Source organism: Sporobolomyces koalae, assembly GCF_050403365.1.
Source record: "Sporobolomyces koalae JCM15063 DNA, S_koalae_JCM15063T_v1_ctg6, whole genome shotgun sequence".
NCBI lineage: Eukaryota > Fungi > Basidiomycota > Microbotryomycetes > Sporidiobolales > Sporidiobolaceae > Sporobolomyces > Sporobolomyces koalae.
In genome coordinates, this window is record NW_027481765.1 from 319956 (window position 1) to 341470 (window position 21515).

General features: G+C 55.6%; 8 protein-coding genes across 8 annotated transcripts; 3 read left to right on the forward strand and 5 right to left on the reverse strand.

Moving 5' to 3' along the window:
- Nucleotides 1-532: 532 nt before the first annotated feature.
- Nucleotides 533-2918, reverse strand: JCM15063_003904 (uncharacterized protein; the record flags this gene model as incomplete). The annotated part of the gene is made up of 4 exons (XM_076676948.1): nt 533-2404; nt 2480-2541; nt 2618-2656; nt 2774-2918. 4 exons carry the CDS (start codon nt 2916-2918, stop codon nt 533-535), a joined length of 2118 nt encoding a protein of 705 aa, XP_076535930.1.
- Nucleotides 2919-3198: 280 nt separating this feature from the next.
- Nucleotides 3199-4891, forward strand: GPI8 (GPI-anchor transamidase; the record flags this gene model as incomplete). The annotated part of the gene is made up of 8 exons (XM_076676949.1): nt 3199-3303; nt 3369-3392; nt 3465-3487; nt 3558-3763; nt 3857-4031; nt 4128-4245; nt 4322-4432; nt 4544-4891. The coding sequence occupies 8 exons, from the start codon at nt 3199-3201 to the stop codon at nt 4889-4891; spliced, it is 1110 nt and encodes a 369-aa protein (XP_076535931.1).
- A 223-nt stretch (nt 4892-5114) lies between these two features.
- JCM15063_003906 (BAG family molecular chaperone regulator) lies at nt 5115-6450 on the reverse strand (the record flags this gene model as incomplete). Its single annotated transcript, XM_076676950.1, has 2 exons — nt 5115-5425; nt 5496-6450. The coding sequence occupies 2 exons, from the start codon at nt 6448-6450 to the stop codon at nt 5115-5117; spliced, it is 1266 nt and encodes a 421-aa protein (XP_076535932.1).
- A 676-nt stretch (nt 6451-7126) lies between these two features.
- Nucleotides 7127-9457, reverse strand: JCM15063_003907 (aldehyde dehydrogenase family protein; the record flags this gene model as incomplete). The annotated part of the gene is made up of 11 exons (XM_076676951.1): nt 7127-7181; nt 7309-7400; nt 7465-7660; nt 7728-8006; nt 8069-8447; nt 8508-8752; nt 8818-8883; nt 8951-9024; nt 9097-9165; nt 9254-9305; nt 9450-9457. The coding sequence occupies 11 exons, from the start codon at nt 9455-9457 to the stop codon at nt 7127-7129; spliced, it is 1515 nt and encodes a 504-aa protein (XP_076535933.1).
- Nucleotides 9458-9974: 517 nt separating this feature from the next.
- JCM15063_003908 (glycoside hydrolase family 18 protein) lies at nt 9975-11846 on the reverse strand (the record flags this gene model as incomplete). Its single annotated transcript, XM_076676952.1, has 8 exons — nt 9975-10306; nt 10375-10601; nt 10670-10746; nt 10806-10938; nt 11010-11260; nt 11330-11459; nt 11524-11547; nt 11614-11846. The coding sequence occupies 8 exons, from the start codon at nt 11844-11846 to the stop codon at nt 9975-9977; spliced, it is 1407 nt and encodes a 468-aa protein (XP_076535934.1).
- Nucleotides 11847-11913: 67 nt separating this feature from the next.
- Nucleotides 11914-12906, forward strand: JCM15063_003909 (PITH domain-containing protein; the record flags this gene model as incomplete). The annotated part of the gene is made up of 5 exons (XM_076676953.1): nt 11914-12219; nt 12285-12313; nt 12376-12598; nt 12671-12764; nt 12824-12906. The coding sequence occupies 5 exons, from the start codon at nt 11914-11916 to the stop codon at nt 12904-12906; spliced, it is 735 nt and encodes a 244-aa protein (XP_076535935.1).
- A 273-nt stretch (nt 12907-13179) lies between these two features.
- On the forward strand, nt 13180-17129 carry JCM15063_003910 (uncharacterized protein; the record flags this gene model as incomplete). The annotated part of the gene is made up of 9 exons (XM_076676954.1): nt 13180-14265; nt 14336-15208; nt 15278-15703; nt 15763-15974; nt 16025-16230; nt 16321-16397; nt 16464-16532; nt 16593-16796; nt 16860-17129. 9 exons carry the CDS (start codon nt 13180-13182, stop codon nt 17127-17129), a joined length of 3423 nt encoding a protein of 1140 aa, XP_076535936.1.
- Nucleotides 17130-17255: 126 nt separating this feature from the next.
- Nucleotides 17256-21226, reverse strand: JCM15063_003911 (uncharacterized protein; the record flags this gene model as incomplete). Its single annotated transcript, XM_076676955.1, has 14 exons — nt 17256-18165; nt 18231-18305; nt 18365-18411; nt 18480-18545; nt 18610-18926; nt 18999-19050; nt 19123-19216; nt 19278-19417; nt 19494-19718; nt 19783-20316; nt 20386-20657; nt 20726-20762; nt 20826-20840; nt 20915-21226. The coding sequence occupies 14 exons, from the start codon at nt 21224-21226 to the stop codon at nt 17256-17258; spliced, it is 3096 nt and encodes a 1031-aa protein (XP_076535937.1).
- Nucleotides 21227-21515: the final 289 nt, after the last annotated feature.

Below are 21515 nucleotides of genomic sequence, written 5' to 3' on the forward strand. Positions count from 1 at the left end.
CGGGACCCCCAAAAAAAGGCTTCTTGACACACTCGAAGGCGTCGAGTCTGTGAAAATCCGAAAGAAAATGCCTCTGCCAACGAAAATCCGGAAAAGACTAGGTTACTTTAACGCGATTTTGGGGAAAGATTGTCGACGTATCAAGGTCCAAGGTTATCAGGAGGGGGAGACTTTTTCTGTACGACGAGAAGGACAGTTGTACGCTTTCAGAAGAGTTTACTCGTCAATATATTGGTCAACAGGAATGCCAAAGGGTAGAGAGACTTTTCAGGAAAACACAGAGCGAAAAACGATAAGTCAAAACAGAAAACAGACAAGACAGCTCAGAACGGAGTGAAACGGAGAGAACGGGCGAGCAAAGAGACACGAGAGAGAGAGAAGGAGAGCAAACATGGCAACAAAGGAGACAAAAAAATGCTTTTGCGAAGAACGTACAGGTTGGCCGATCAGTGAAAGTGGTCGGTCGTTTTTGGTGATTTCTTTGAAGAAGAGGAAAAGGGACAAGACGAGGGGTTCGACCGGCGCTGCACCTTCAAGTGTCCATGTCGAATTGAATCTCGTCTTCAGGTCCGAGGTCATCCTCACCGGTGGTACTGCCCGCCGAGCTGATCCCTCCTGAAACCACTCCTCCGTTGCCATTCGAAACTTTTCGATCAACGGAAGAGTGTCCGTTCGCGCCGAGTTGTTGCGACCTCGGAGAACCGACCACCTGGGGGTGAGGCACGAGCGCTCCTTGGAGGCGAGGAGAGACGTTCTCCGAGGACGAAGGTGAAGAACCTTCGGTACCACCTGTTCCTGCCGTGTGACCGTTTGTGCGAACGTTGACAACGTTCGATCGCGAGGCTGAAGTCGAGCCGAGAGCTTGAGAATACAACAAGCTCGCTGGAGGTGTTTCACCCCTGTGTGTTGGTGGAACGAGGTGCAATCGACTGAGACCCGCTGCAAGTCCACCAGGAAGCGACGAACCAGGTGCTGCGAGCGCAGCGTTCGTGTTGGGCGACATGCCGGTCTGAGCGAACCGGGAAGGGTGCTGCGTGCCACCAAGCGCATCGTTGAACGAGGACGAGTACAATGGATGCTGGGGCGAGCTCGAGAGGTGTTGAGCGGACGGCAAGAGCGAATGCATGTTGGTGGCAGCATAGGTCGATTCTTCGCCAGAGGCGCGGCTTGCCGCGAGCAGGGACTGGCTAGGGGTGAAGGGAACTGCGGACGGGTTGTGGCCATCAGAGCCCGAGTGCGTCGTGTTCCACGGCGAGGTCGAGGAGCGAAGACCCAGTGGAGGGGGCGCCGTCGGCTTGCCGCCTGCGAGCAAAAGGTCGACAGGGACGGATTGACTTGGGAGGAAGTGATTAGAGGAAGGACTGCTCGAGGCAAGGCTCGACGGCCCAAGGGCGTTTTGGGACTTGAGCGTACGTCGACGCATCTCCTCCGGAGTTAGGAGATCATTCAGGGACGAGGGCAGGAATCCTTCGTCAAACCCGTCCTCGCCTTCGTCATCGTCGTCATCGATCGCAACCTCTGCCGACCTGTACGATGGCCATCCCGAGATGGATCCGGAACGTTGGACGTCTCCGAGCATGGCGGGTCGAACTGGAGGCGACCGAGGGAACCCGTCTTCGTTCGAATCGTACGAGTTCGGAATGAACAAGCCTCTCGAGCCAGAGAAGGGCGAGGTGCCAAAGATGGAGGTCTGACCATTTCCATTCGGATGTGCGCCTGGCATCGCGAGCGGAACAGACGTCGAATATCCGGTCGGCTGGAAGCGTGGCGGGGAGAGAGACTGGCTCGTGTTGGAGAGTCGACGTGCCTGTTCGGAAAGCATCGCTTGAGCAGCCACCGAACTCCGACTACCCGATCCGAGGTGATGCGAGAGGGCCGACGAGCTTGGCGCGACGAAATTGACCGTGTTGCCCTGTGCGATCGCGGCAAAACTGAGCGGCGAGTGGGGCGAGTCGTGAGGAATCGTGCGATGCTGCATGCCGGGCGAAGATGCTGGCGTGCGTCGATCGACGCTGTCGGGCGAGCCGAACACGGCATCGACGTCTCCATGCTGACTCGCGCCCGAGCTCGATCCGGCGCCGTTCATTCCGCCGAGCATGAACGCTCGCGCAGCTTCTGCACCTCCCGGAACACGACCCGAATAGTCGACAGATTGTTTGAGCGACTGCATCAGGTCGTGCGAGTCGATTCCCGAGCGTATCGGGGGTGAATGTGCGATCGCGTTGGTCGTGTTGACCAAGGCTCCTTCCGCGAGATTCGCTTGGGCCTCGCGGAGAGCAGCCTGCGCGGCTCGCTTGTTCTTGCGGTCAAAGGACATGGGTTGACCAGGCAGGACATGCGCGAGAGCACACTTGTGGCCAAACTTGCAGTTGCCTTTCGCGAACCATTGACAGATGGGCTTGCTCTGTGCAAAGAGACCATGCGAGGAGGAGTCAGTGTGCAGGTCGCTAGTGCGACGCGCCGAGGGAAAAAACGTCACCTGTCCTGCATTGACGAGATCATGCGAAAAGGGGCAGCTGGCTCCGGCTGTGCAGCTGTTGGCTGCGGGCAGGATCCGGCCGGGAACGGGTGAGTACACCAGGCCCAATGGCAGCTCTCGAGAGAGAGAGAGACAAACCTTTGTAGAATTTACAGGGCACGTGAGAGAGGTCTTTCGCTGCGAGGGGAGACGTGCGACCGAGCGAGTCAGCACCGCCATCTCGTGGCGGGGGGGCGGGTCCCGAGCTGCTCGCGCTCCTGCGGGACTTGGTGCGGAGGTCAGATGGAAGCTCACCTTTGCCTGCCTTGGAGTGGGTCGCGTCAAAGTGGGCCTGAGCGGCGTACAAGTCTGACTCAGTCGCGCCAAGTGGGGGGAACTGCCGAGGGTCATCTCCGAGCAGCCTCGCCACGGGCGGGCGCTGCAGGGTGGCCGTGTGCATCGGATACGGATACAGTGACTGCTGGACAAGACTCGTGCGCGCCGAGGGGAGGGTGCAGGAGCGAGGGGGGCGAGACGAGGGGCGAGAGGCGAAGGCGCAAACGACGTTCAGGAATGTTTTGCGGTGGTAAGGCTACTGCTCGAGGGTGAAGGTGTTGTGCCCGAATGATATCCGAGGGTGTACGAAGGTGGCAAGAATGCACGAGGGTAGAAGCAGAGACTCACGATCCGCGTCGTCGCTCCACTCCAGCCGATCGACGCGCATCTTGGCGCAACGAGCAATGCGACCGCTGCTCACCCTGCTCGTCTGGCTGGGTGTCGGCCTCGGGTCGACCCTTGCAGCGTCGGCCCCGTTCACCAACAATTGGGCTGTGCTCGTTTGCACCGTATGTCCACCTCGGCTCGCATTCCACACCTTGTCCCGTTGCCTGATGCTCGCAGAACGCCACAGTCCCGCTTCTGGTTCAACTACCGCGTCAGTACTGCTAGTTCTGCCGCCGCATCGCACTCGGACAGTTGATTGATCGCCTCTTGTCTCTGCCCGCAGCACATGGCCAATACTCTCGCCATGTTCGTCCCAGTGTCGCAATGCACACGCATCGTAGCGTACGCGAGCTGACGTGCTCGTGCCGTCGTTCAGGTATCGCACCGTGAAGCGGTTAGGGATCCCCGACTCGCAAATCATTCTCATGCTCGCCGATGATGTCGCGTGCAATCCGCGCAACCCGTTCGCCGGCACTGTCTACTCGAACGCCGACCGCAAGACCGACCTGTACGGCGAACAGATCGAGGTCGATTACAAGGGCGAGGAAGTGAGCGTCGAAACTTTCCTGCGCTTGCTGTCAGGTGCGCTTCCAAATTCCAATCCGCATGATCTTGCCCTCTTTGGGTTATTGCTAAATTATCTGTACACTCGTTCGACTGTCCCGCCGCACTCAGGTCGATTACCCGAATCAACTCCTGCCTCGAAACGGCTCATGACCGATTCGCGCTCGAACGTCTTCATCTACATGACAGGACACGGCGGCGACGAGTTCCTCAAATTCCAGGACAACGAAGAGATTTCAGCGTTCGACATTGCCGATGCTCTCGATGGCATGTGGTCCAAGGGCAGGTGAGCTCTTCCGGGGAGGGGGTCCGAGCATTCCGGTACCAAGGGCAGTTGGCCTGCGAACGATTGCTCGAGCGTTCTCTTTCTTTGTTAACACAGGTACAACGAGTTGTTCTTCATGGTCGATACTTGTCAAGCCAACACACTCTACAGCAAGTTCTACTCGCCCAAAATTCTCGCGACTGGATCGAGCGAGAAAGGCGAAAACTCGTACTCGGTACGCCTACACCAATCTCCCCCCCTTTACAAGAACCATTCAATCGACTGCTGATAAATTTCGTTCCAATGTACAGCATCATGCCGACAACGACATTGGCGTCGCCGTCACGGATCGTTACACGCATCACGTTCTAACTTTTCTCGAAGAGATCAACAAAACCTCGAAAGCAACCATGCAAGATCTCGTGAGTGAACATCCCATACCAATCGAAATATAGACTCGTCGTTACTCATGATCCAATTCACATGCAAAAAAAAACAAAAACAAAATTCCTGGAACAACATTGAAACTATAGTTCGATACGTTCTCGTTCGAGGTGATTCACTCGACTCCTGGAGTTCGCAGCGACCTTTTCGATCGTTCGCTGAGCGAAACACTTCTGACCGATTTTTTCGGAGGCGTTTCCGAGATCGATATGATCACCACCTCGTCTCGCAACCTGACAAGAGAGACGATACAAACGGGAACTGTTACAACGCGGGACAAGACGAGAAGGAAGAGGAGAAGGATGGGATCGACGGGGAGAGGTGCGAGTGAACGGCCGACAGCGAAAAAGTCGACAGTGACGGCAACGGGCATCGGGATCGGACTGGCAGCGGCGAATTTTGTCGCCGTATACCTCGCGAGGCGGAGCAAACTGTAGCAAGACCATCGTTATGACATCGAGCAACCTCGCTAGGGAAAACTGCGTCTTTTGTAGATAAAGCAACAAGCAATTACTCAAGCTATACAACACGATTGACTACATATAGGCGCTCGACATGTTTTAAAGGGGGGGGGGGGCAGTACAAAAGGAGGATAGAGATTAAGATCGGGTTTTTCATGCATCAAACTCGACGGGAAGAGTCTCTTGAGCTCGTACTCTTTTATCGAGCTTTGTTGGCACGTTTGAGCATCTCGGAGATGTACTCGTCGATTCGAGAACCGGTAGATGAAACCGTTAAGGTGGACGAGGCGGTCGAAGCGTCGGAATCTGAAGGGCAGGGTGAAGACGAACGATCGCGATTTGTCCGATTGTCGAGCAAGGCGAGGGCGTCATCGGTCAAGGGAAGAATAGGTGGCAAAGAATCATCGTCGTCTTCGTCGAGGCGAGGTGTCACGAACGAAGGCGACATCGTGGAGGGCTGAGCGGGCATATCGGTTGTCGCGCTATTGTGTTTGTCGGGCATGCTCGTCGCTACGGTATGTTTCTTCGTCAGTCTCGCCATCCAAATGCGTGCGAGAAAGCCTTGGGACGTTAAACTCACCACTTTGCTCAGTCTGTGAGAGCTGCCAAGCACGGTCCTTGATCGAGTCGAGTTTCGCGAGTTCCGCTTCGACCCGCTTCACGAGAGCCTTGCGTTCAAGCCTGACCTTCCGATCTCCTCCTGATTCGATAGCGTCAATCTTGCTCAGGAGAGTCACGAGAGTGTCCTCGTACTTCAAAAACGGGGCGTTGGCTGAAACGAATGCAAGGGCGGGAGAAGACGTCGAGTTGGAAGTTGTCGATTGGGCTTGGAAAGAGAGAATCGTCGGACTTGTGAAGGCTGACTGCGCTTGATCGAACGAGGAAGAGAGGGCATCGAGTGTCTGTAGCGCGCTACGACGGGCGACGCGGCGACGGAACTTGCGCTCAAGACTCGATGAGGCGGGATCTTCGCTGACAGCCAAGGATGCACGAGTGTCGGTGGACTTGGTCTTGCGAGGTGATGAGCGAGCTGATTTGCGAGGTTCCGTGGAAGCGGCAGCGTTCGATGGAGACGAAAGCTTGAAGAGCGATTTGAAAAGATCTTGCAATTCGTCGCATGGGACATGTTGCGTATTCTCGTGATCGTTGTCCATGATATCCTCTTCATCCTCCTCCTCCTCCGTTGCGTGTTGCGTGCTGTCTCCAAAGAGCGCTTGACGGATCGCGGTATCCTGTCGCTCCTCCTCGGCGATTTGCGCACGGTACTCGAATGCCTTTTCGAGTTGTCGCCTCCCCTTTTGCTGTTCCTCCTCGAGGACGGCAAGTTCGATTGCAGCTCGACGCTGGCGCGGTTGCTCGCGAGCCGCTTGAGCCTGACGTCGCTGTTCGAGCTCGCTAGCTAGGAGCGCTTGTTCGAACTCAAAGCAAGAGGGCGCGGGTGGAATCAGCGCAAAGAGTGCATCGGTGGGAGAGACACGACTGAAGGCGAAGGGAGAGAAGAGCAAGGGAGAGTGGTTGAAGTCGAGGGCGAACATGGTCTGAGCGAGAGAGGAGGTAAAGGGAGAACAAGGTAAGAGGAGGATTGGATACAGAATAGAGCCTGACAACGGCAGGAGCGAGGCTCTTGTAGTGCTCAGTCCGGGCCTCGGGTCTTCGACCCGACTCGACGAGAGATTGCGAGAACATGCTCGAATAAATTCCGTGGAACTTGCTCGAAAGTTCGAGCAAACTCGCGCAAATTCGCCTCGACGTCCAAGCGTTGAAGCGTCGGGACAGACGGGGATCTCTCCGTGAGATAGGGACACATATGATGCACAGTGGCAAACAGGGGAAAGGGACGCTGGCAGACAGTCCCAGATGCGAGGAGCGCAATCCGCCTTCTCAAATCAGACTCATCGACTCGAGTTTGGTTACACGGCTCCTGCGGCTGACTTCAGGCTCTTAGACGCCATCCTCAGATGGCTGAAGACATAGAGACAGAGCTCAGACAGACGCGAAAGTGTAGGTAGGTACTGCTTTGACTTCATTTCAGGCTCAAATCACATCGCTGGGAGCGGGAACCACAGGAAAGCTAGAGAAGAGAGAGAGGGTACTGGAAGACTGGCATGAAACTTGATCCTCAAACAAAACTTTGAACAAGAAGAATGGAAGGAAGGTGAAGAAGCTGTGTGACAGGTCCTGGCATCCGTGATAGTGTTTTGCGAGGCCGCTTTACAAGGGATTCGGCATGCTGAGGTTGATGTTCAGAGTCTTGACCGAGGTGTAGCTGTGTGGTCGGGAAAACAAGAGGCAAGAAAAAACGATGGGTCGTGGAAGGAAGTGGAAAGGATAACAATGAAGGTCAATTAGTTTGCGCTCTCATATCTAGTAGTGAGCAACACTTGGAAACTCACTTCTTCAATGCGTATTCACCAAGCTCACGTCCAATACCGGATTGCTTGAATCCTCCGAAGGGAGCCTGCGAGTGAAGCATGTTGTAGTTGTTCTGCGGGGGAACAGTGAGGCGTCAGGATCGGACACGAAGCAATGAGACAATCACGCTTTCTTACCACCCAGACGGTACCGGCTTGCACACGGTTGGCAGTGCGAAGTGCGCGTGAGATGTTTTGCGAGAAGATAGCGGCGGCGAGACCGTACATGGTGTCGTTGGCCATCTCGACGACATCGTCCTCGTCCTTGAACTTGCTGACGACAATGACGGGACCGAAGATCTCCTCCTTTGCGATCTTGGCGTTGCGAGGAACACTGATAGAAATGGCGCGGTCAATTCACACGTCTCTGCAGCGGAAAAGACAAACGTTGGGGAATTTACTCGGTAAAGATGGTGGGCTCAATGAAGTAACCCTCGGAGCCGTGACGCGCGCCACCAAGGTGCTTGGTCGCTCCCTCATCGATACCCGACTGGATGTGGGCGGTGACTCGGTCGTACTGGAGTTGGGAAGTGGCGGGACCCTGGAACGAGTCGGCATCGAAGGGGTTTCCAACCTTGATCGACTTGACCTTAGCGGTAAGCTTCTCGAGGAAGGTGTCGTAGATGCCCTCTTGGACGAAGACCCTCGATCCAGCGCAGCAGCATTGGCCAGCGTTGAAGCTACCCCACGACAAAGGTCAGATCCACTTCAACGTGGCAAGCGGAAGAAAGGCTGAACTCACTAGAGTCCGAATGCCGACCACGAAACAGCCTGCTCAAGATCGGCATCGTCGTAGATGATGTTGGGCGACTTGCCTCCGAGCTCGAGCGTGACTTTCTTGAGGTTCGACTTGGCAGCAGAGACCATGATCTGGCGACCGACGGCAGTCGAACCGGTGAAGGCAACCTTCTCGATCTTCAAGTGGGAAGAGATGGCGGCACCGACGGTGTTGCCGTATCCGGTAACGATGTTGACAACTCCGGGAGGGAGGACTTGAGCGATGAGGGAACAGGCGTAGGCGGCAGAGAGAGGAGTGGTCTCGGCGGTCTTCATGACGATGGTGTTACCCATAGCGAGAGCAGGACCGAGTTTCCAGGCGAGCATGAGGATAGGGAAGTTCCCTGCTCAACGCGACAAAGTCAGCAGGGTCCTTGGTCACTGACGTCGCGATCCGAGCTTACAGGGAATAATTTGTCCGACGACACCGATGGGCTCGTGACGGGTCATGACCATCTTGGTGTTGTCAACCTCGATAACCTTGCCGTGCTCCTTGTCGGCCCATCCTCCGTAGTAGCGGAGGCACTTGGCCGCCTCGGCAACATCGAATCCGCGCGCGAAGGTGTAGGCCTTTCCGTTGTCCATCGCCTCGATCGAAGCGAGAGTGTCTGCGTGCTCTTCGAAGAGCTCGGCGAGCTTCATGAGGAGTCTATAATATGCAGAAAACCGTGAGCACTCGCAGCGCATGCGAGAAGTGCGGGAATCATGACTCACCGACCACGCTCGTGTCCAGGGCAGCGTTCTCCCCAGCTCTCTTCGTAAGCCTTCTGCGCGACTTCGCTGAAAATCGAGAACCAGACAACGTGAGCCAAGGCTTGGACACGGGCGAAAGATTTAGAGAGCTTACACGGCCTCGTCGATATCTTCCGGGGTTCCCTCAGCAACCGAAGCAATGACCTTGCCGGTCGAAGGGTCCGTAACCTGAAGAGCGGATCAGGCAGTCAGCATGCAGACCAAGCCCACGTCCTCCCCCACCCTGCAGAAGCGACTCACATCGATGGTTTTACCGGTCTTGCCGGCCTTGAACTTGTTGCCAATGAAGATACCGACATCGAACTCGACCTGTTTCCCGAAGATTCGAGAGAGAAAGTCAGTTCAACGAGTTTTGGGTTTCGAAAGCGGGGAAGCAAAGAATTCGACCTCGACTCACGTCTTTGACAACGTGGTGGGAGGGGAAGGTGAGTTTGGCAGTGTGTCCAGACCTGTTCCAGAGTCAGGTCGCGAGACCGGAAGGGGTGCAGCGACAGCGGTTCAGGGCGTCCACAGAAAACGTGGAGATGTCCCGTTGAGGATTGTGATGGCAAGTTGCGAAGGTGAGAAGAGCGTCAATTCCTGATCAAGCGCACAATGTCATAGTTGCGAATGCTCACATGTTGTGTTGGTGCAGTAGTGGAGTGTGAAGAGGGAGGACAGAAGAGAGAGAGCGAACTTTAATTTGCGGGTACCGTTGGAGTGGAGGCCAACAAATGTGTGGGGCACTCAAAGGTTGTTCGGAAGCTAAAACTTGTCTCTGGGCCAGGCGAGGCTCACGTCTCCGAAGCAGGTCACGGGGGCAGTGGTTTGATAGGGTCTTCTCCGCACTGCCCAAGGGCGGTGCGATACTGACCAATCTCTTCCGATAGACTCCTCCAGCGCCACCACGATCCGCGGATGACCGAGGGCTACGTTCACGGTCGCTTATGATAGCGGTGTCTGAGCCTCGGATTCTCCGAAAGCCTTTCTGCGCACGATCCTTGCGAGCTGATCCTCCGTTCACTAAGCTCACATATCCTCCGATGGAAACTTGCCACCCTCATCGAGGCGTCAAAGTCAAGCTTGATTAGGTCATGGTGAACCCGAACGTCTCGTTGGTATAGCAGAGAGGAAATTGATTACTGAGGCATTCCCGCTCGGAGGTTCGCCCACTTGCTATTCTTGTACTCCAGCCAGTTGGGTCTCTGGTCCATTCCTGCCTGCTCGAGCCTGTCCTTGACTAACCCGACGATGGACCCCTCCTGTCTCGTCGGTTTGTCCCCACTCAGCTCCCAGTACATCGCGCCACCGAGCTGGTTCACGTTGACAAATTCTGCTTTCGCCACAGCAGAAGCAGGAGAGTCGTACGTGACCCATTCAGAGTTGGCCGTGAGACACGAGGTCGTGACGAGGTGAGGATCGTACTGCTCTTGCGAAGAGGGTAGTGGCAAAGCTTTGTAGTCGTAAGATCCTGCATGCCCAACAGGATTCAGCTGGCCGCGCTTGTTGCCCGAAGCACGATGCTGTCCATTGACCCACCTGCTTCCCATGAGCCCGGACCGACTCCTTGGAACGGCTGTCCTGGGCCTTGACAATTGAGGAACGATCGACCGTACAGCGGGATGCCGAGCACGAGTTTCTGCACGGGTACTCCCTGCGACGTGTAAAACCTGATCGCTCGGTCTGTCGACAACGAGTCTGGGGACGACCCAAACAGGTTGGCCTGGTGATTCGCGTGCGAGTCCCAAGAACCGGCGTAATCGTAGCTGTCTCGAAGGACATCGAGCGTTAGCAACTGGCCAGCCCAAGCATCGATGAATAGAATCTCGCTCACGCCATGAGGTTCCAAAACGACAGGTACTGATCCATCTCGCGCACGAGGAGCTTGTCAAACGTGCTCGGTCCGCATGGCTGTCAGCAACAACCAAGGTCAACTTCGAGCATTGTGCTATGATTACTTCGCCACTTACAGCTGCGATCGTCAGCTCGAATCCTTGCGGGAGCGAGATACCTTTGTCGTGAGCTAATCGGTCGAGGCCCTGGCGCAAGTCTCGCAGAAGCAGGACGTAGTCTCTCGCCTCTTTTTCATTCTGGGGATACTCCCTGCAGGACATTCTCTGTCAACAGTCAGCCGACGAGCTCGGTCATGACAGATGCGACGGTGTTTTACTGACCAATCAATGTCTAAGCCGTCAAATCCGTAGTCTTCGACGATTTGAACCGCACTGTCGACGAACGTGCGACGCTTGACTTCGTCTCCGACTCCTCTTGCGAACCTGCCGTTCTCCGAATAGGTCCAGCCTCCGATCGAGAGCATGATCTTGAGGTTACGATTGCGCTTCTTGAGCAAGTACAGCTGCTTCAAGTTGCCGTACAGGTTTGAAGACGCGTTCTCGTCGTTCCAGGAATCGTTCTCGTAGTGGATCTGGCGTCGGAGTCTCCGATCAGAGTCCTTCTATGACACAGAACCGCGTCTGGAGAGTCGAGTCCGAACCTCTTGGTCTGCCCATGAGTCGGTGAGGTGCACCTCTCCAGACTCTTCCTTCAGGTTTGCGAACGAGTAGAGGATGTGGGTCAAGTCTTCGAGCGGAATCTGTTGCGGTTTGTAGTTTCTTCCGTAGATTCTGGGGTATATGGTTGTTCAGACTTGTCGGCTCTGCCAGAACAGGGAAACGGAGCTATACGCACCCCCAATTGGTGAAGTAGCCGACGCTGATCATGCGCAGTAGGCGATTAGCGCGCCAGAACGGGCTCGTTTGCGCGGACGCTTCGACTCACTTGACTTTGCCGTTCGGTCTCGGGATGCCTGTGTTCATCTTGGGTTCGGAGGAGGCAGATGGGACGGGTGCGTTGATGAGGTCGAGGCGGTGCAAGCTGAACACGAGTAACAGGGAGATCACAAGCGCGGATACTGCAATGTATGATCGACCACGAAGATTCGGCTGATTGGATCTCCGTGCCTCGGCTGGTCTGGGATCGGTTTCGAGAGGAGTGTAGCCGGTGGAAGACATGCGACTTGGATGACCAGCGATTACGCGCTTCTCTACTTTCTTCAACCCTGCTTGCAACCGGTCAACGATGAACTGCGCAGACGACCTGACTTCGGTTGACCTCGACGCGCAAAACAGTCACACATTATCACTTGCGTCTGCCTCGACCTCTTCGAGCGTCTCGTTGTACCCGTTCATCCTCCAGTCGGGGTCCTACACGCTCAATGCGCACGACACGAGCCATCTACAGCGAGTACTGCGGCCACTCGACTCGAAGGACACGGTCAAGACGAACGAAGAGATCGAGGGCACCGCCCAAGCCGAAGCGGGAGACGGCAATTGGACTGCGGGTTGCCTCGACAGCCAGGATGGAGATGACGAGCTCATTGTACATGTCAGCATGAGTCTGTTCAGAAAAGCTCGGAAAGCCGCAAGCAGCTGAGCGCTCGATCACAACAGGTTCGCTTCTCGGAGCTCGTGCGGATCAAGTTCGTCTCTCTCTCTCGCGCAAAGACCGACGGCTTCCTGAACTGACTGTGCGGTTTAACAGGTCAATCTTGATTGGTACCGGTGGCGGGAGACTGCCAACCTCGCCGAGGCTCGCACGAGTGTGGGTGAATCGCTCGACAGGGATCTCATTCGAGGAGACCGCAACCGTCAAAGGCGCACAAGAATGGGAACTGCTCGAGAACGAGAACGGATCGCGCGGAAGCGTCGAGTACCCAGTCAGAATAAGCAAGTTTGCCAACGTGTCAGAGCTGGATCTCTTCTTCGCAAGTCTCGTTCCCTCTCGCGTTCATACGCATCCATGCGATCTTCGATCTGATCCAAACCTCCCCTACCAGGCCAACACGCGCTCGGAGCAGACGCGCCTGTTCTACTTGGGCTTTATGGGAGAATCGCGACAGCTGAAGAAAGAGCCTGGCGAACCTATGACTGGTCAGGAAACACGCAACCCCTTGCAGCGTGCATCATGCTGAACTCATTTCTTTGATCAGTTGGTGCCGAAAATGCTGCGTCAAGCATGCTGGACGGGATGAAGGAAGAGAAACGAGGCGCATCTCAGACCTCCGCTCGCTAGCCGGTTCTGCTTTCGCAATCAGATCGCGCTGCTCTCGCTCACTTGTTGTCGTAGTCTCTCTTGTATTGTTATCGCTGCTGCTGCTGCTTCCACCAGATGTCCTCGGCGTTTCGCTGCACTCGATTGGTCAAAGTGCCTACGCACTGTCCCTTTCTCCACATTCCCGAACAACGCACCCTTGCATGCGCGCGCTCCCCTTTCTCGCTTTCCCCTCTCTCTTCTGACTTTAACTTGCCCTCAATTCGCTCACTACCTCGGAATACTGCCAGTAGGATGCCGTTCAGGATGCCGCCTGCCACGCAAGCTCTCAGATCTACCGTCAACGGTCCCGCTAGTCCCATCTCGTCCCACGACCCAGTAGAGCTGCCAGCAGTCGTATCATGTACAGACCCCGATGTCGACATTCCCAGTAGCTCTATTCGTCTGTCGGCACCTCCACCACTGCCCCCGAAACCGCTCCACCTCACCGTTTCGAAGAAGTCCGCCTCTGCATCTCGACCCGACAGACTGCAGACGTACGGAACGCGTAGTGGCGAGCGCAGAGCAACTGCGGCGAAGAGAGGAGAACTGCCGAGATGGAGCAGGATCATCTCCGTCGAGGCGGAACAAGACGAGGTGGACGAATCTCTCCCGGCAACGATCAAGGCCGGCAAATTCCTCGGCGAACAAGCTCGTGTTAGCGATGATGAAGCAGATGAGGCCAATGAAAGGGTGTCGAGGCGCGAGATCGATGTCGCCTTCGCTCGAGCCTCAGAGGAACCGACAATGCACGATCTTCTCGCTGACACCGGCAATTCCTCGTACCGTCGTGGACAAGGACAAGAGAGCTCGACAGATGCAAGTGGTACCTACCGGAGCGCCGCGGGAACTCTGACTGGTCGAGGCGGTTCCACGATCAAGCGCAAGACCATCTACTTTGACCCAACGCTTGAAAATCCTCTCTTACCCGACCCGAAGACCACGGAAGTCCTGCGCACTGGCGATTACTCTGCACGAACTGTTGGCGATCAGTTTGCTCGCATCGACAATGCAGGAAACCACGACGGCGACGACAGGCACGCTGCCGGCGTGAGCGGTGTCATCGACTCTGGCGCTGCGCCAATGCACCAACCGACCCTCCCTTCGCCACAGACTGATGGCGGAGGATTTCAGACTCCTTCCCTGGACCTACCCGAGCTGCCCATGCATGCGGTAGCCCTTCATCCTTTCTCAGGCGAGCCTACGTTTGGCGAGCTCTCTTTCGCTGCTGGAACGCATCTATGTATCGAGATTGAAGACTTGGGCGGAGGTTGGAGTCTGGGATACGAGCGAGATGTCGGTGAAAAGGGCAGAGGACTTGTTCCAAGAGGCTGGTACGCCGTAAGCCTCGATCATGTTCCGTCGTAGCAGAGCTCAGAACGTAGCTGATAACCAATTCCGATTGACATAGTACCCTGCAGAGATTTCCGTACACTCATCTGATATTGTCAGACAAGATACGGATCATTCGAGCTCGAACACGCCAATCTTGGAAGCAAGGGCTTCCGCTGCCAATTCCGAACCCGTTGTGTCGCTCTCATCACCATTGATTCCTCATGTCGCCCTCGATTCTCAATCAGATCATCAAGTCTGTGACATCCTCGACCAAGAGCAGGAGAGTGTCGGACCAGCATCTGAACAAGCGCAGGTCGACAGCGAGCTCTCGCCATCAGACGGTCGGGCTTCAACTTATGCTATCGCATCGATCCGAAGACAATTGATTGTCAGTGGTACCGAGTTCGAGCCAGTACGTGGCGATTCCACCCAGGAGCAAATTCCGCCTCTACGTGAAGCCGATCAGTCCGAGACAAAAAGAAACGACAAGCTCGGACAGCTGGAACAGGCTGCAAGCACAGTCCTTCTCGCCGAAGCTGCTCCCGATGATCAGACGAATGAATCACAACCCGTGTCCAGAAACTCGTCTGCCATGTCAAATCTGCGAGCTCTGACCGGCAGGACAGAGAGTCCTTCGGTCTCCACCGGTTCGTCATTACGGCCTCAATCGGTCTCTCACGGCAGTATATTCTATCGCCTCGGGTTGTCCATGATCCCGTCCTCGTCCTCCCTGCCTTCCTCGCGAATCCTGCTTGGAAGCCTCTCGATACCTGGCGCGTCGATCCTTGCTCATTCGCACCGGCCAAGACCTGTCACTCCTACAGAAAGACCGGAGCTACTGAGCCGGAACCCAGTCACAATGACCAGTGATGCTTTCGTGCTCGACTGGATACAGAAAGGGGACAAACTCGACGAATCGATACAGGACGAAACAATCTGGCATATTGACGTAAGCATGGCAGGCTGAATACTCTGCATCTATTTTGTGCACACGCTTACACTCTTCAGAGCGGACTAGAGCGGGCCGACATGGCGAGACCTAGGCGAGCCATTCTGGGTCCGGATTCATTCGCCACGCAAAGTCTCGCCCTTCGGCGAGCAGTCGTACACCACATTCCAGCTCACGACTTACTTCCCACGCACCTTCCTCGACCCTGGAGAAAGTGGGTCGACATCGTCCTCGTCTGCAAGTACCGTCGAGAGCATCACCGTTGCTCGTCGTTACTCTGATTTCGTCTCTTTTCATGAATCACTTGCCGCCCACTTCCAAATCTTGTCGTTGCCGCAGTTGCCTCCCAAGGTTTTCGGAAGCACGAGATTCTCGCAGGACTTCATAGAAGAGAGGAGGCGCAATTTGGAAAGATGGGTCGAGAAGATCGGGAAGCATCCCGTCTTGCGCGACAGCGAACTTGTGCGAGGATTTCTATCCATGACCGAAATCAGAGTGAGTTCTGTCTTAGCTGTGTCCGATGGGTTCCTATGCTGAGTGCTCGTTGGCTTCAGGATCTCCGAGCACTCCTCGCCCACACGGACGCTGCATCCGCGGAACCGCTCTTTTTCGCTCGGGTCTTCCACCCCGAATTTAATATCGACGTGAACGAAGCCGAAGATATCGGCGTGTCGTTTGAAACCGAAGCAAAAGCGATCGAAATCAGTGGCGGATGGACCGAGGCCAGTGCATCCTTGAACAACTATCGCCAAATGTTGAATGGCAAGTTCATTCGCTACCTTCATCGCCAGTCTTTTCCAGCATTCCGAAGCTAAGATCGGGAGCAGGCCAAGCCAACTCGTTACAGACGTGCGCTACAACTCTCGCGCAAGTCGTCTCCGCTTCCGCTTTATTTCCAGCGTCGTATGATGCTTCCCTCGCCTTCAATCCCGAAGAGCTCGATCAAGCAGGCGAGGAGCGTGGTAGGCGTAGAATACAACGAAACCGAGAGGGAGCTTTGAGCTGGACAGAACCTGATCCAGGTCTGTACAACGGCGTTACTACCAGCATTGTTCCTCCCGCGGTTCGCGAGTGATTGAAGGTACTGACATCGTATGCGCGACTGAGTGCAGACGCTTTCGCAACGACGAAGGCGGTTCAAGCAACCGCAGAGCACTTGGACGAAATTTCGGAGGCGATAGATTTTACCGTGAGTGTCGCTCACACGTTTCATACTGTATCATACAGCTCAGACTGAGAACTGCAACTGTGACAGGCACGCGTCGATCTTGAGCATGTCGAGCTTGTTTTGCAAGAACTTGCTCGCCCCGCGGCGCAACATACGGTTCGTCCTCCTCTTCTACTCCTTCCGAAAAGATAACACTGACTGCGTAAGCATGTACAGAGGCTCATCTCTCTACATCGCGAGGTCGTGGGGGAATATCGTCGCTTGTCCCGTCTGAGCTTGCCGGATCCCCGTTTAGCGAGGTGCGAAACGATCTTGAACATCACCTCCGCTGAGCTGGACTACATTCGTCGTGAGAGAATGGCACAATTGAGGAAAGGAATGCAAGCATGGCTCGATGCTGAGATCAAGAGCAGGGAAGAGGTGAGCAGGTTCCGAGCTTAAGGTTCATGGGTTTGTTTGTTGATAGTTCAGAGGAGGCGACAGTCACTCGAACGCCTCCTCTCGGCGAGAAGCTATTTTGAGAAAGACTCTCTGGCGATGGTGACATTCACTGGCGCAGGGCTCTACTCACGACTCGAAAAACCTCAATCTTCGCCTGTGTACCCTCCTTTACCGGCCGTCAAATCCTTGCTGTTCCCGCAATCGACAACCGCTGCAGTCCGCAACGCGATCGGTAGCTCGTTCCTGCGCAGGAGTACACTTCCAATGAGAAGCTCGCGCGGAGTTTTACAGTACGACGACATTGAGGACTGATCCGATCGGAAGCATGTGATGGAGTGGAGAATGTGCCGATCTGCTTTACATGAGTCTCATCACGGGATTGTTCTGCTCAGTGCTCGACAACCTTGCACCTGTCCACTCACTGCCTATGGCGTGAAATTACCATCCACCCATACCCAAATTGTCGAGAGACCATTCACCATGAGGATGAGGGTGAGCGTTCCAATCGACGCTCGACTGTCCAAACCCATTATGTAGCACTTCAGAGCCATGACCTGCATGGCCTCCCGCTGCGTTTGAAGTCGCAGCAAATTCTGCCGCCCTCGACCCTGCGCCCCAATACGATGCGGCGTCGGCGACCAGATTTGCCCCATCGACCCCCGCACCAGCTGCAGGGTTGAAGTCGAGTCGAGAGATCGGCAATCCAACGTCGAGTTCGTTGAAGAATTGGAGGGACAAAGGGTCGACGTCGGGTCGAGGGAACGGCCACGGTTGTGCATCGTTCGTGTATTCGAACATGTTCGGTCCGCCGCGGTCGTGAAGGCCAGCACCACCGTTGACCTCTGTATCAGCTTGCTGCGTCAAGTTGAGGACTCCTGACAGGCTCGATCCGTTCGTTGAGACGTTCGCCCCATCGTACGGAGGCAGACTTGAAGGAGCATTAGGAGGATAAGTTGCCGAGGTGAATCGAGCGGCCGAAGATTTCGAAGGAATGTTGCGAGTTGGAGGTGGCGTGCCCCGATGCGGTGCCGAATCCGTGTTGAGGTTGCGAGCGATCCTCTGGAGTACATCCGCGAACGTTTCGGGTTCTGCTTCGTCTTCTCCAGGTCCTGTAGCTTCTTCGACCCCGCCTGAGGATGCGAGCATCAACGCGCGAGCAGCACGAGCAGTGCGTCGACGTTCTTCTTCTCGGAAGAGTCCCGACAGAATTCGCTGTCCCTGCTGCACCACTGCACCGAGAGATGGTGACGTCGGCTTGGAGGAGAAAATCTCGAGTGCCAGCGACAACGTGTCAATCTTGGAATCGATCTCGGGAGCTGACAGATCGTTATCAATGGCTTGAAAGAGGCTGCGGATCGGAAGGTCGTCAATTCAAAATTTGAATCGCATTGTCTCGATCCTAGGCGGACTCACTCGTTGAACAAAACCAGACTAGCCCCAAGACAGTGAGAGAAGGTATAGGGAACGTCGAGAACCGCCTCTCGAATGCTATCGAAGAGCAGCAGGTTAGTAGCGATCGAGAGAGCGCGCTATCGCGTGCAACTCACTTGTGTGTCGAGACGACAACGGCTCGAGCAGACTTGAGACACGCTTCCTATAGTCAACAATTGAGCCTGCTCAGTTTCGGGCAGACGAGGCCTGTCAGGCAGAGAGAAAACGAACAGCCGAGAACTTGTATTTCGGGTTCCTTGAAGCTTTCGATAGCAGCGGTCGATGCAGTCGGAAAATCTGCCGCGTCAAACACATCTTTAGCCTACATGATTTTCAGCGTAGACCGAAAAGAGCATCCTACCCGGTTGTGAAGGCCTTCGAGCACAAAGTGACGCTGAAACTTGACCATCGCCGGTTCGTCGTCGGCGGAAAGGACCCAGCCTTCGGGTAGACTGTCGAGAATGTCTCGGAACCCTTTGTCGAGTTCTGCGATCGTCTCGAAACTCGAATCGTGGGCGAGGACAACTCGATCGAACACCGCACGAACTTGTCGTGCCGTGGCGATACGTACGCGGTCAGCGGTCGAGTCGGTAAGAACCGTCGAGGGCGCCGAGAGGGAGGTCGTTTGGGATGGCGACAAGTCCGAGTCATTGAGGTTGCCAGGATCATCCGTGTTGACTATGGACTCGTTCAAATATGATCTAGTGAGCCGGGATCATACGCATACACTCGTACGAGATGGTAGCTTACAGTGGAGAGGCGAGATGAGATAGCATCGGTTTCTCGAATTGGCACCGAGCCACTATGGATAGTGTCGAGAATGTTAGCGGGCCGGGGATTCTGGCTACCAATGGAGCGAGGAGAACAGTCTCACATCTTGGTATACAAGCACAGACCAAATGCGTTTGCACATTTCCCGCTTGACCGAGTTTCGACCGGGAGGGAAAGCAGGATCTTCCGGAGGCATCCTATTGGCAAATCTTACATCAGCTTGTGCATCAAGCCCAAGACGAAAGTTGTGCCACTGACGTTTCCGGATTAGAACCGAGAAGGTGTAGGCCGAGCACCTGGGCAAGACGAATAGCTCCAGCGAGCCAGACCACCAGCTGGGAAGGCTGGCCTCGCGAACTCGAGCTGAGCTGGAGGTACTGCGTGAAGAGAATAATAGTCTGGAATCAGGTGTTCGTGTCAGTTCGGAGTGCAGATGCAGATAATTCAAGGTAGCTCGAGCAGGGCGAGGCGTACTTGAATTGAGCGGATTCTAGGCAATACCTCCCATTCGCCAAGCCTCATAGCTCGCATTGCGATCCCAAACCATCTTTCTGGCAGTGCTGCTAACTGCGACGGAGGGTACACGTTGAGCGGGCTCGGTTCGGGAAGAGATGAAGGCGTGTGACCACTAGTCCGATTCGAGTTGAGGGCGCCGGGCGAGCGAGAGTATCTTGTCGAGTCTACGGCGAGACACAGGACCTAAATTCGAGGTGATAAGCTGACATGCTTGCCCGCCAGCGCATGTACGAAGACACCAACACACCACGAAGAGTAGACTCAGCCAGTAAATGTCGACGTCGGCCTGTCGGCCTTCATCACACAATTTGTGGAACGCTTCGACCTCGGCTCGGAAACTAGGTGCATGGACGACCCGGAACAGCCACGCAACGCTTGTGAAGTAACGGTCAACGAGGAATGTCGTCACCTCCCGGCCTGGAAGACTGCGGATCATGCGATCAATCTCGTTTCGGAACGCTTCATGGGTTGCTGTTGAAGTCGCTTCGAATTCGAGATTGAGGTGGGCACGGAGCGAAATCGAAGTGAAGAAAGGAGAACTCGGCGAAAGCTGCGTGACGATCGAGGTGAGCGCCGAGGTGAGCTCGAGCGGTACGCCGAAGCGAGGGGGGAGTGGGCGCGTGCTAGCAGCGAACGAAGCCGGAGCATGCGCCATGAACGGGCGAGACGAGGTTGACGCCGGGGCTTGCGACGTCGACGGGTACTGCGTTTTGGCATTGCTGTCGAGCGCGAGTCGGCCGTCGAATACGCCATTCTCGAGCGTCACTGCCGCATCCTCCGTCTGTGATCCCAGTGCGGATCAGTGACAGCTCAGTGCGCACCGACTGGCTATTGCGCCAGTTGGACTCACATCCGAGTAGCCGTCTTCCTGTTCTCGCTCCTGCTTCATGCCAGGTTCTTTGTTCGAAGAATCCACAGGAGTGCTCGAAGATGTCGCCGATGGGGGCAGGAGCGGGCGGAAGAGGGCAAAGTTCGGCGGTAGCGTCTTGAGGTACGTTTCAACATGGGCGAGGCGTTCGGCCAAGTGCTCGAGCTCGCTCGTGCGAGCAATCGAAGGGGGTAGAAACGCATCGTTAGCAGGTTGGAATACGTCCCATGTGCAGTCACTCGGTCGCCCGCGTTCTGTGCGAGCGTTGACGAGATGATCAGATGCTAGACGAGAGCTGGATACAGATAGGAGAACAAATTACTCGAGCAGTGACCGCAAACTGGCATGATTCGATCACACTATTCATTTATCCAAAAGTCAGCGTGCTTATATCAACGAAAACAGGAGCGGGCGGAATCTACCTTGATCTTGCGTCGCTGTGCGGCCGGGACAAGCGCATGTCAGTCTCTTGCCTCACGCGGCGGGCATCACGGAAGGCAGGGGTTTCTACCTTGCACTCTTTGCAGCTTAGGGCCATGCGGTTGCGCTTCTTCTTGCCGTCGCCTTTGCCGTCTTCTCCCAGGTCGGAATCTTCCCCACTCAGCTCGTCTCGCGCTTTCGCTTTCGCCTTGCGCTTCTTGGCGTGCCCGTTCGATTCATCATCTACGCACGATGCCTTGCGTTTCGGACCGAGGGTGGCAGCGGGTGAGGGCCCAGGAGGGTGATTCGTAGGAATGCTGATTCCGGGGCCGATGCTCGCTGCGAGCGCATACGGAGAGCTGTGGGGAGGTACGTGATCATGACCGGATGCAGAGGGCAGCATCACGGAGTCTGAGGAGACCACGAGAAGGTCGACTGCGAGAATCTCATCAACAAGTGCGATCGCTCGTGTTTTCTAGTCCATCTCGCAGCTGATTTAGAAGGAGTTCAACAGAGGGAAGACATTCCAGGGAATCAGGTGTGTGTCTCGTGTAAAATTGACCGCGATGATGAAAATCGACCCGACCGCTTCATCGGCCGCGGACGTCGGTCACATTGCTGTCCTCATCACCTCGTGCTCGCGGACAGCATGTTCAGCGCGCTCGCGGCTCGCGACTAGACCTGCTCAGCCC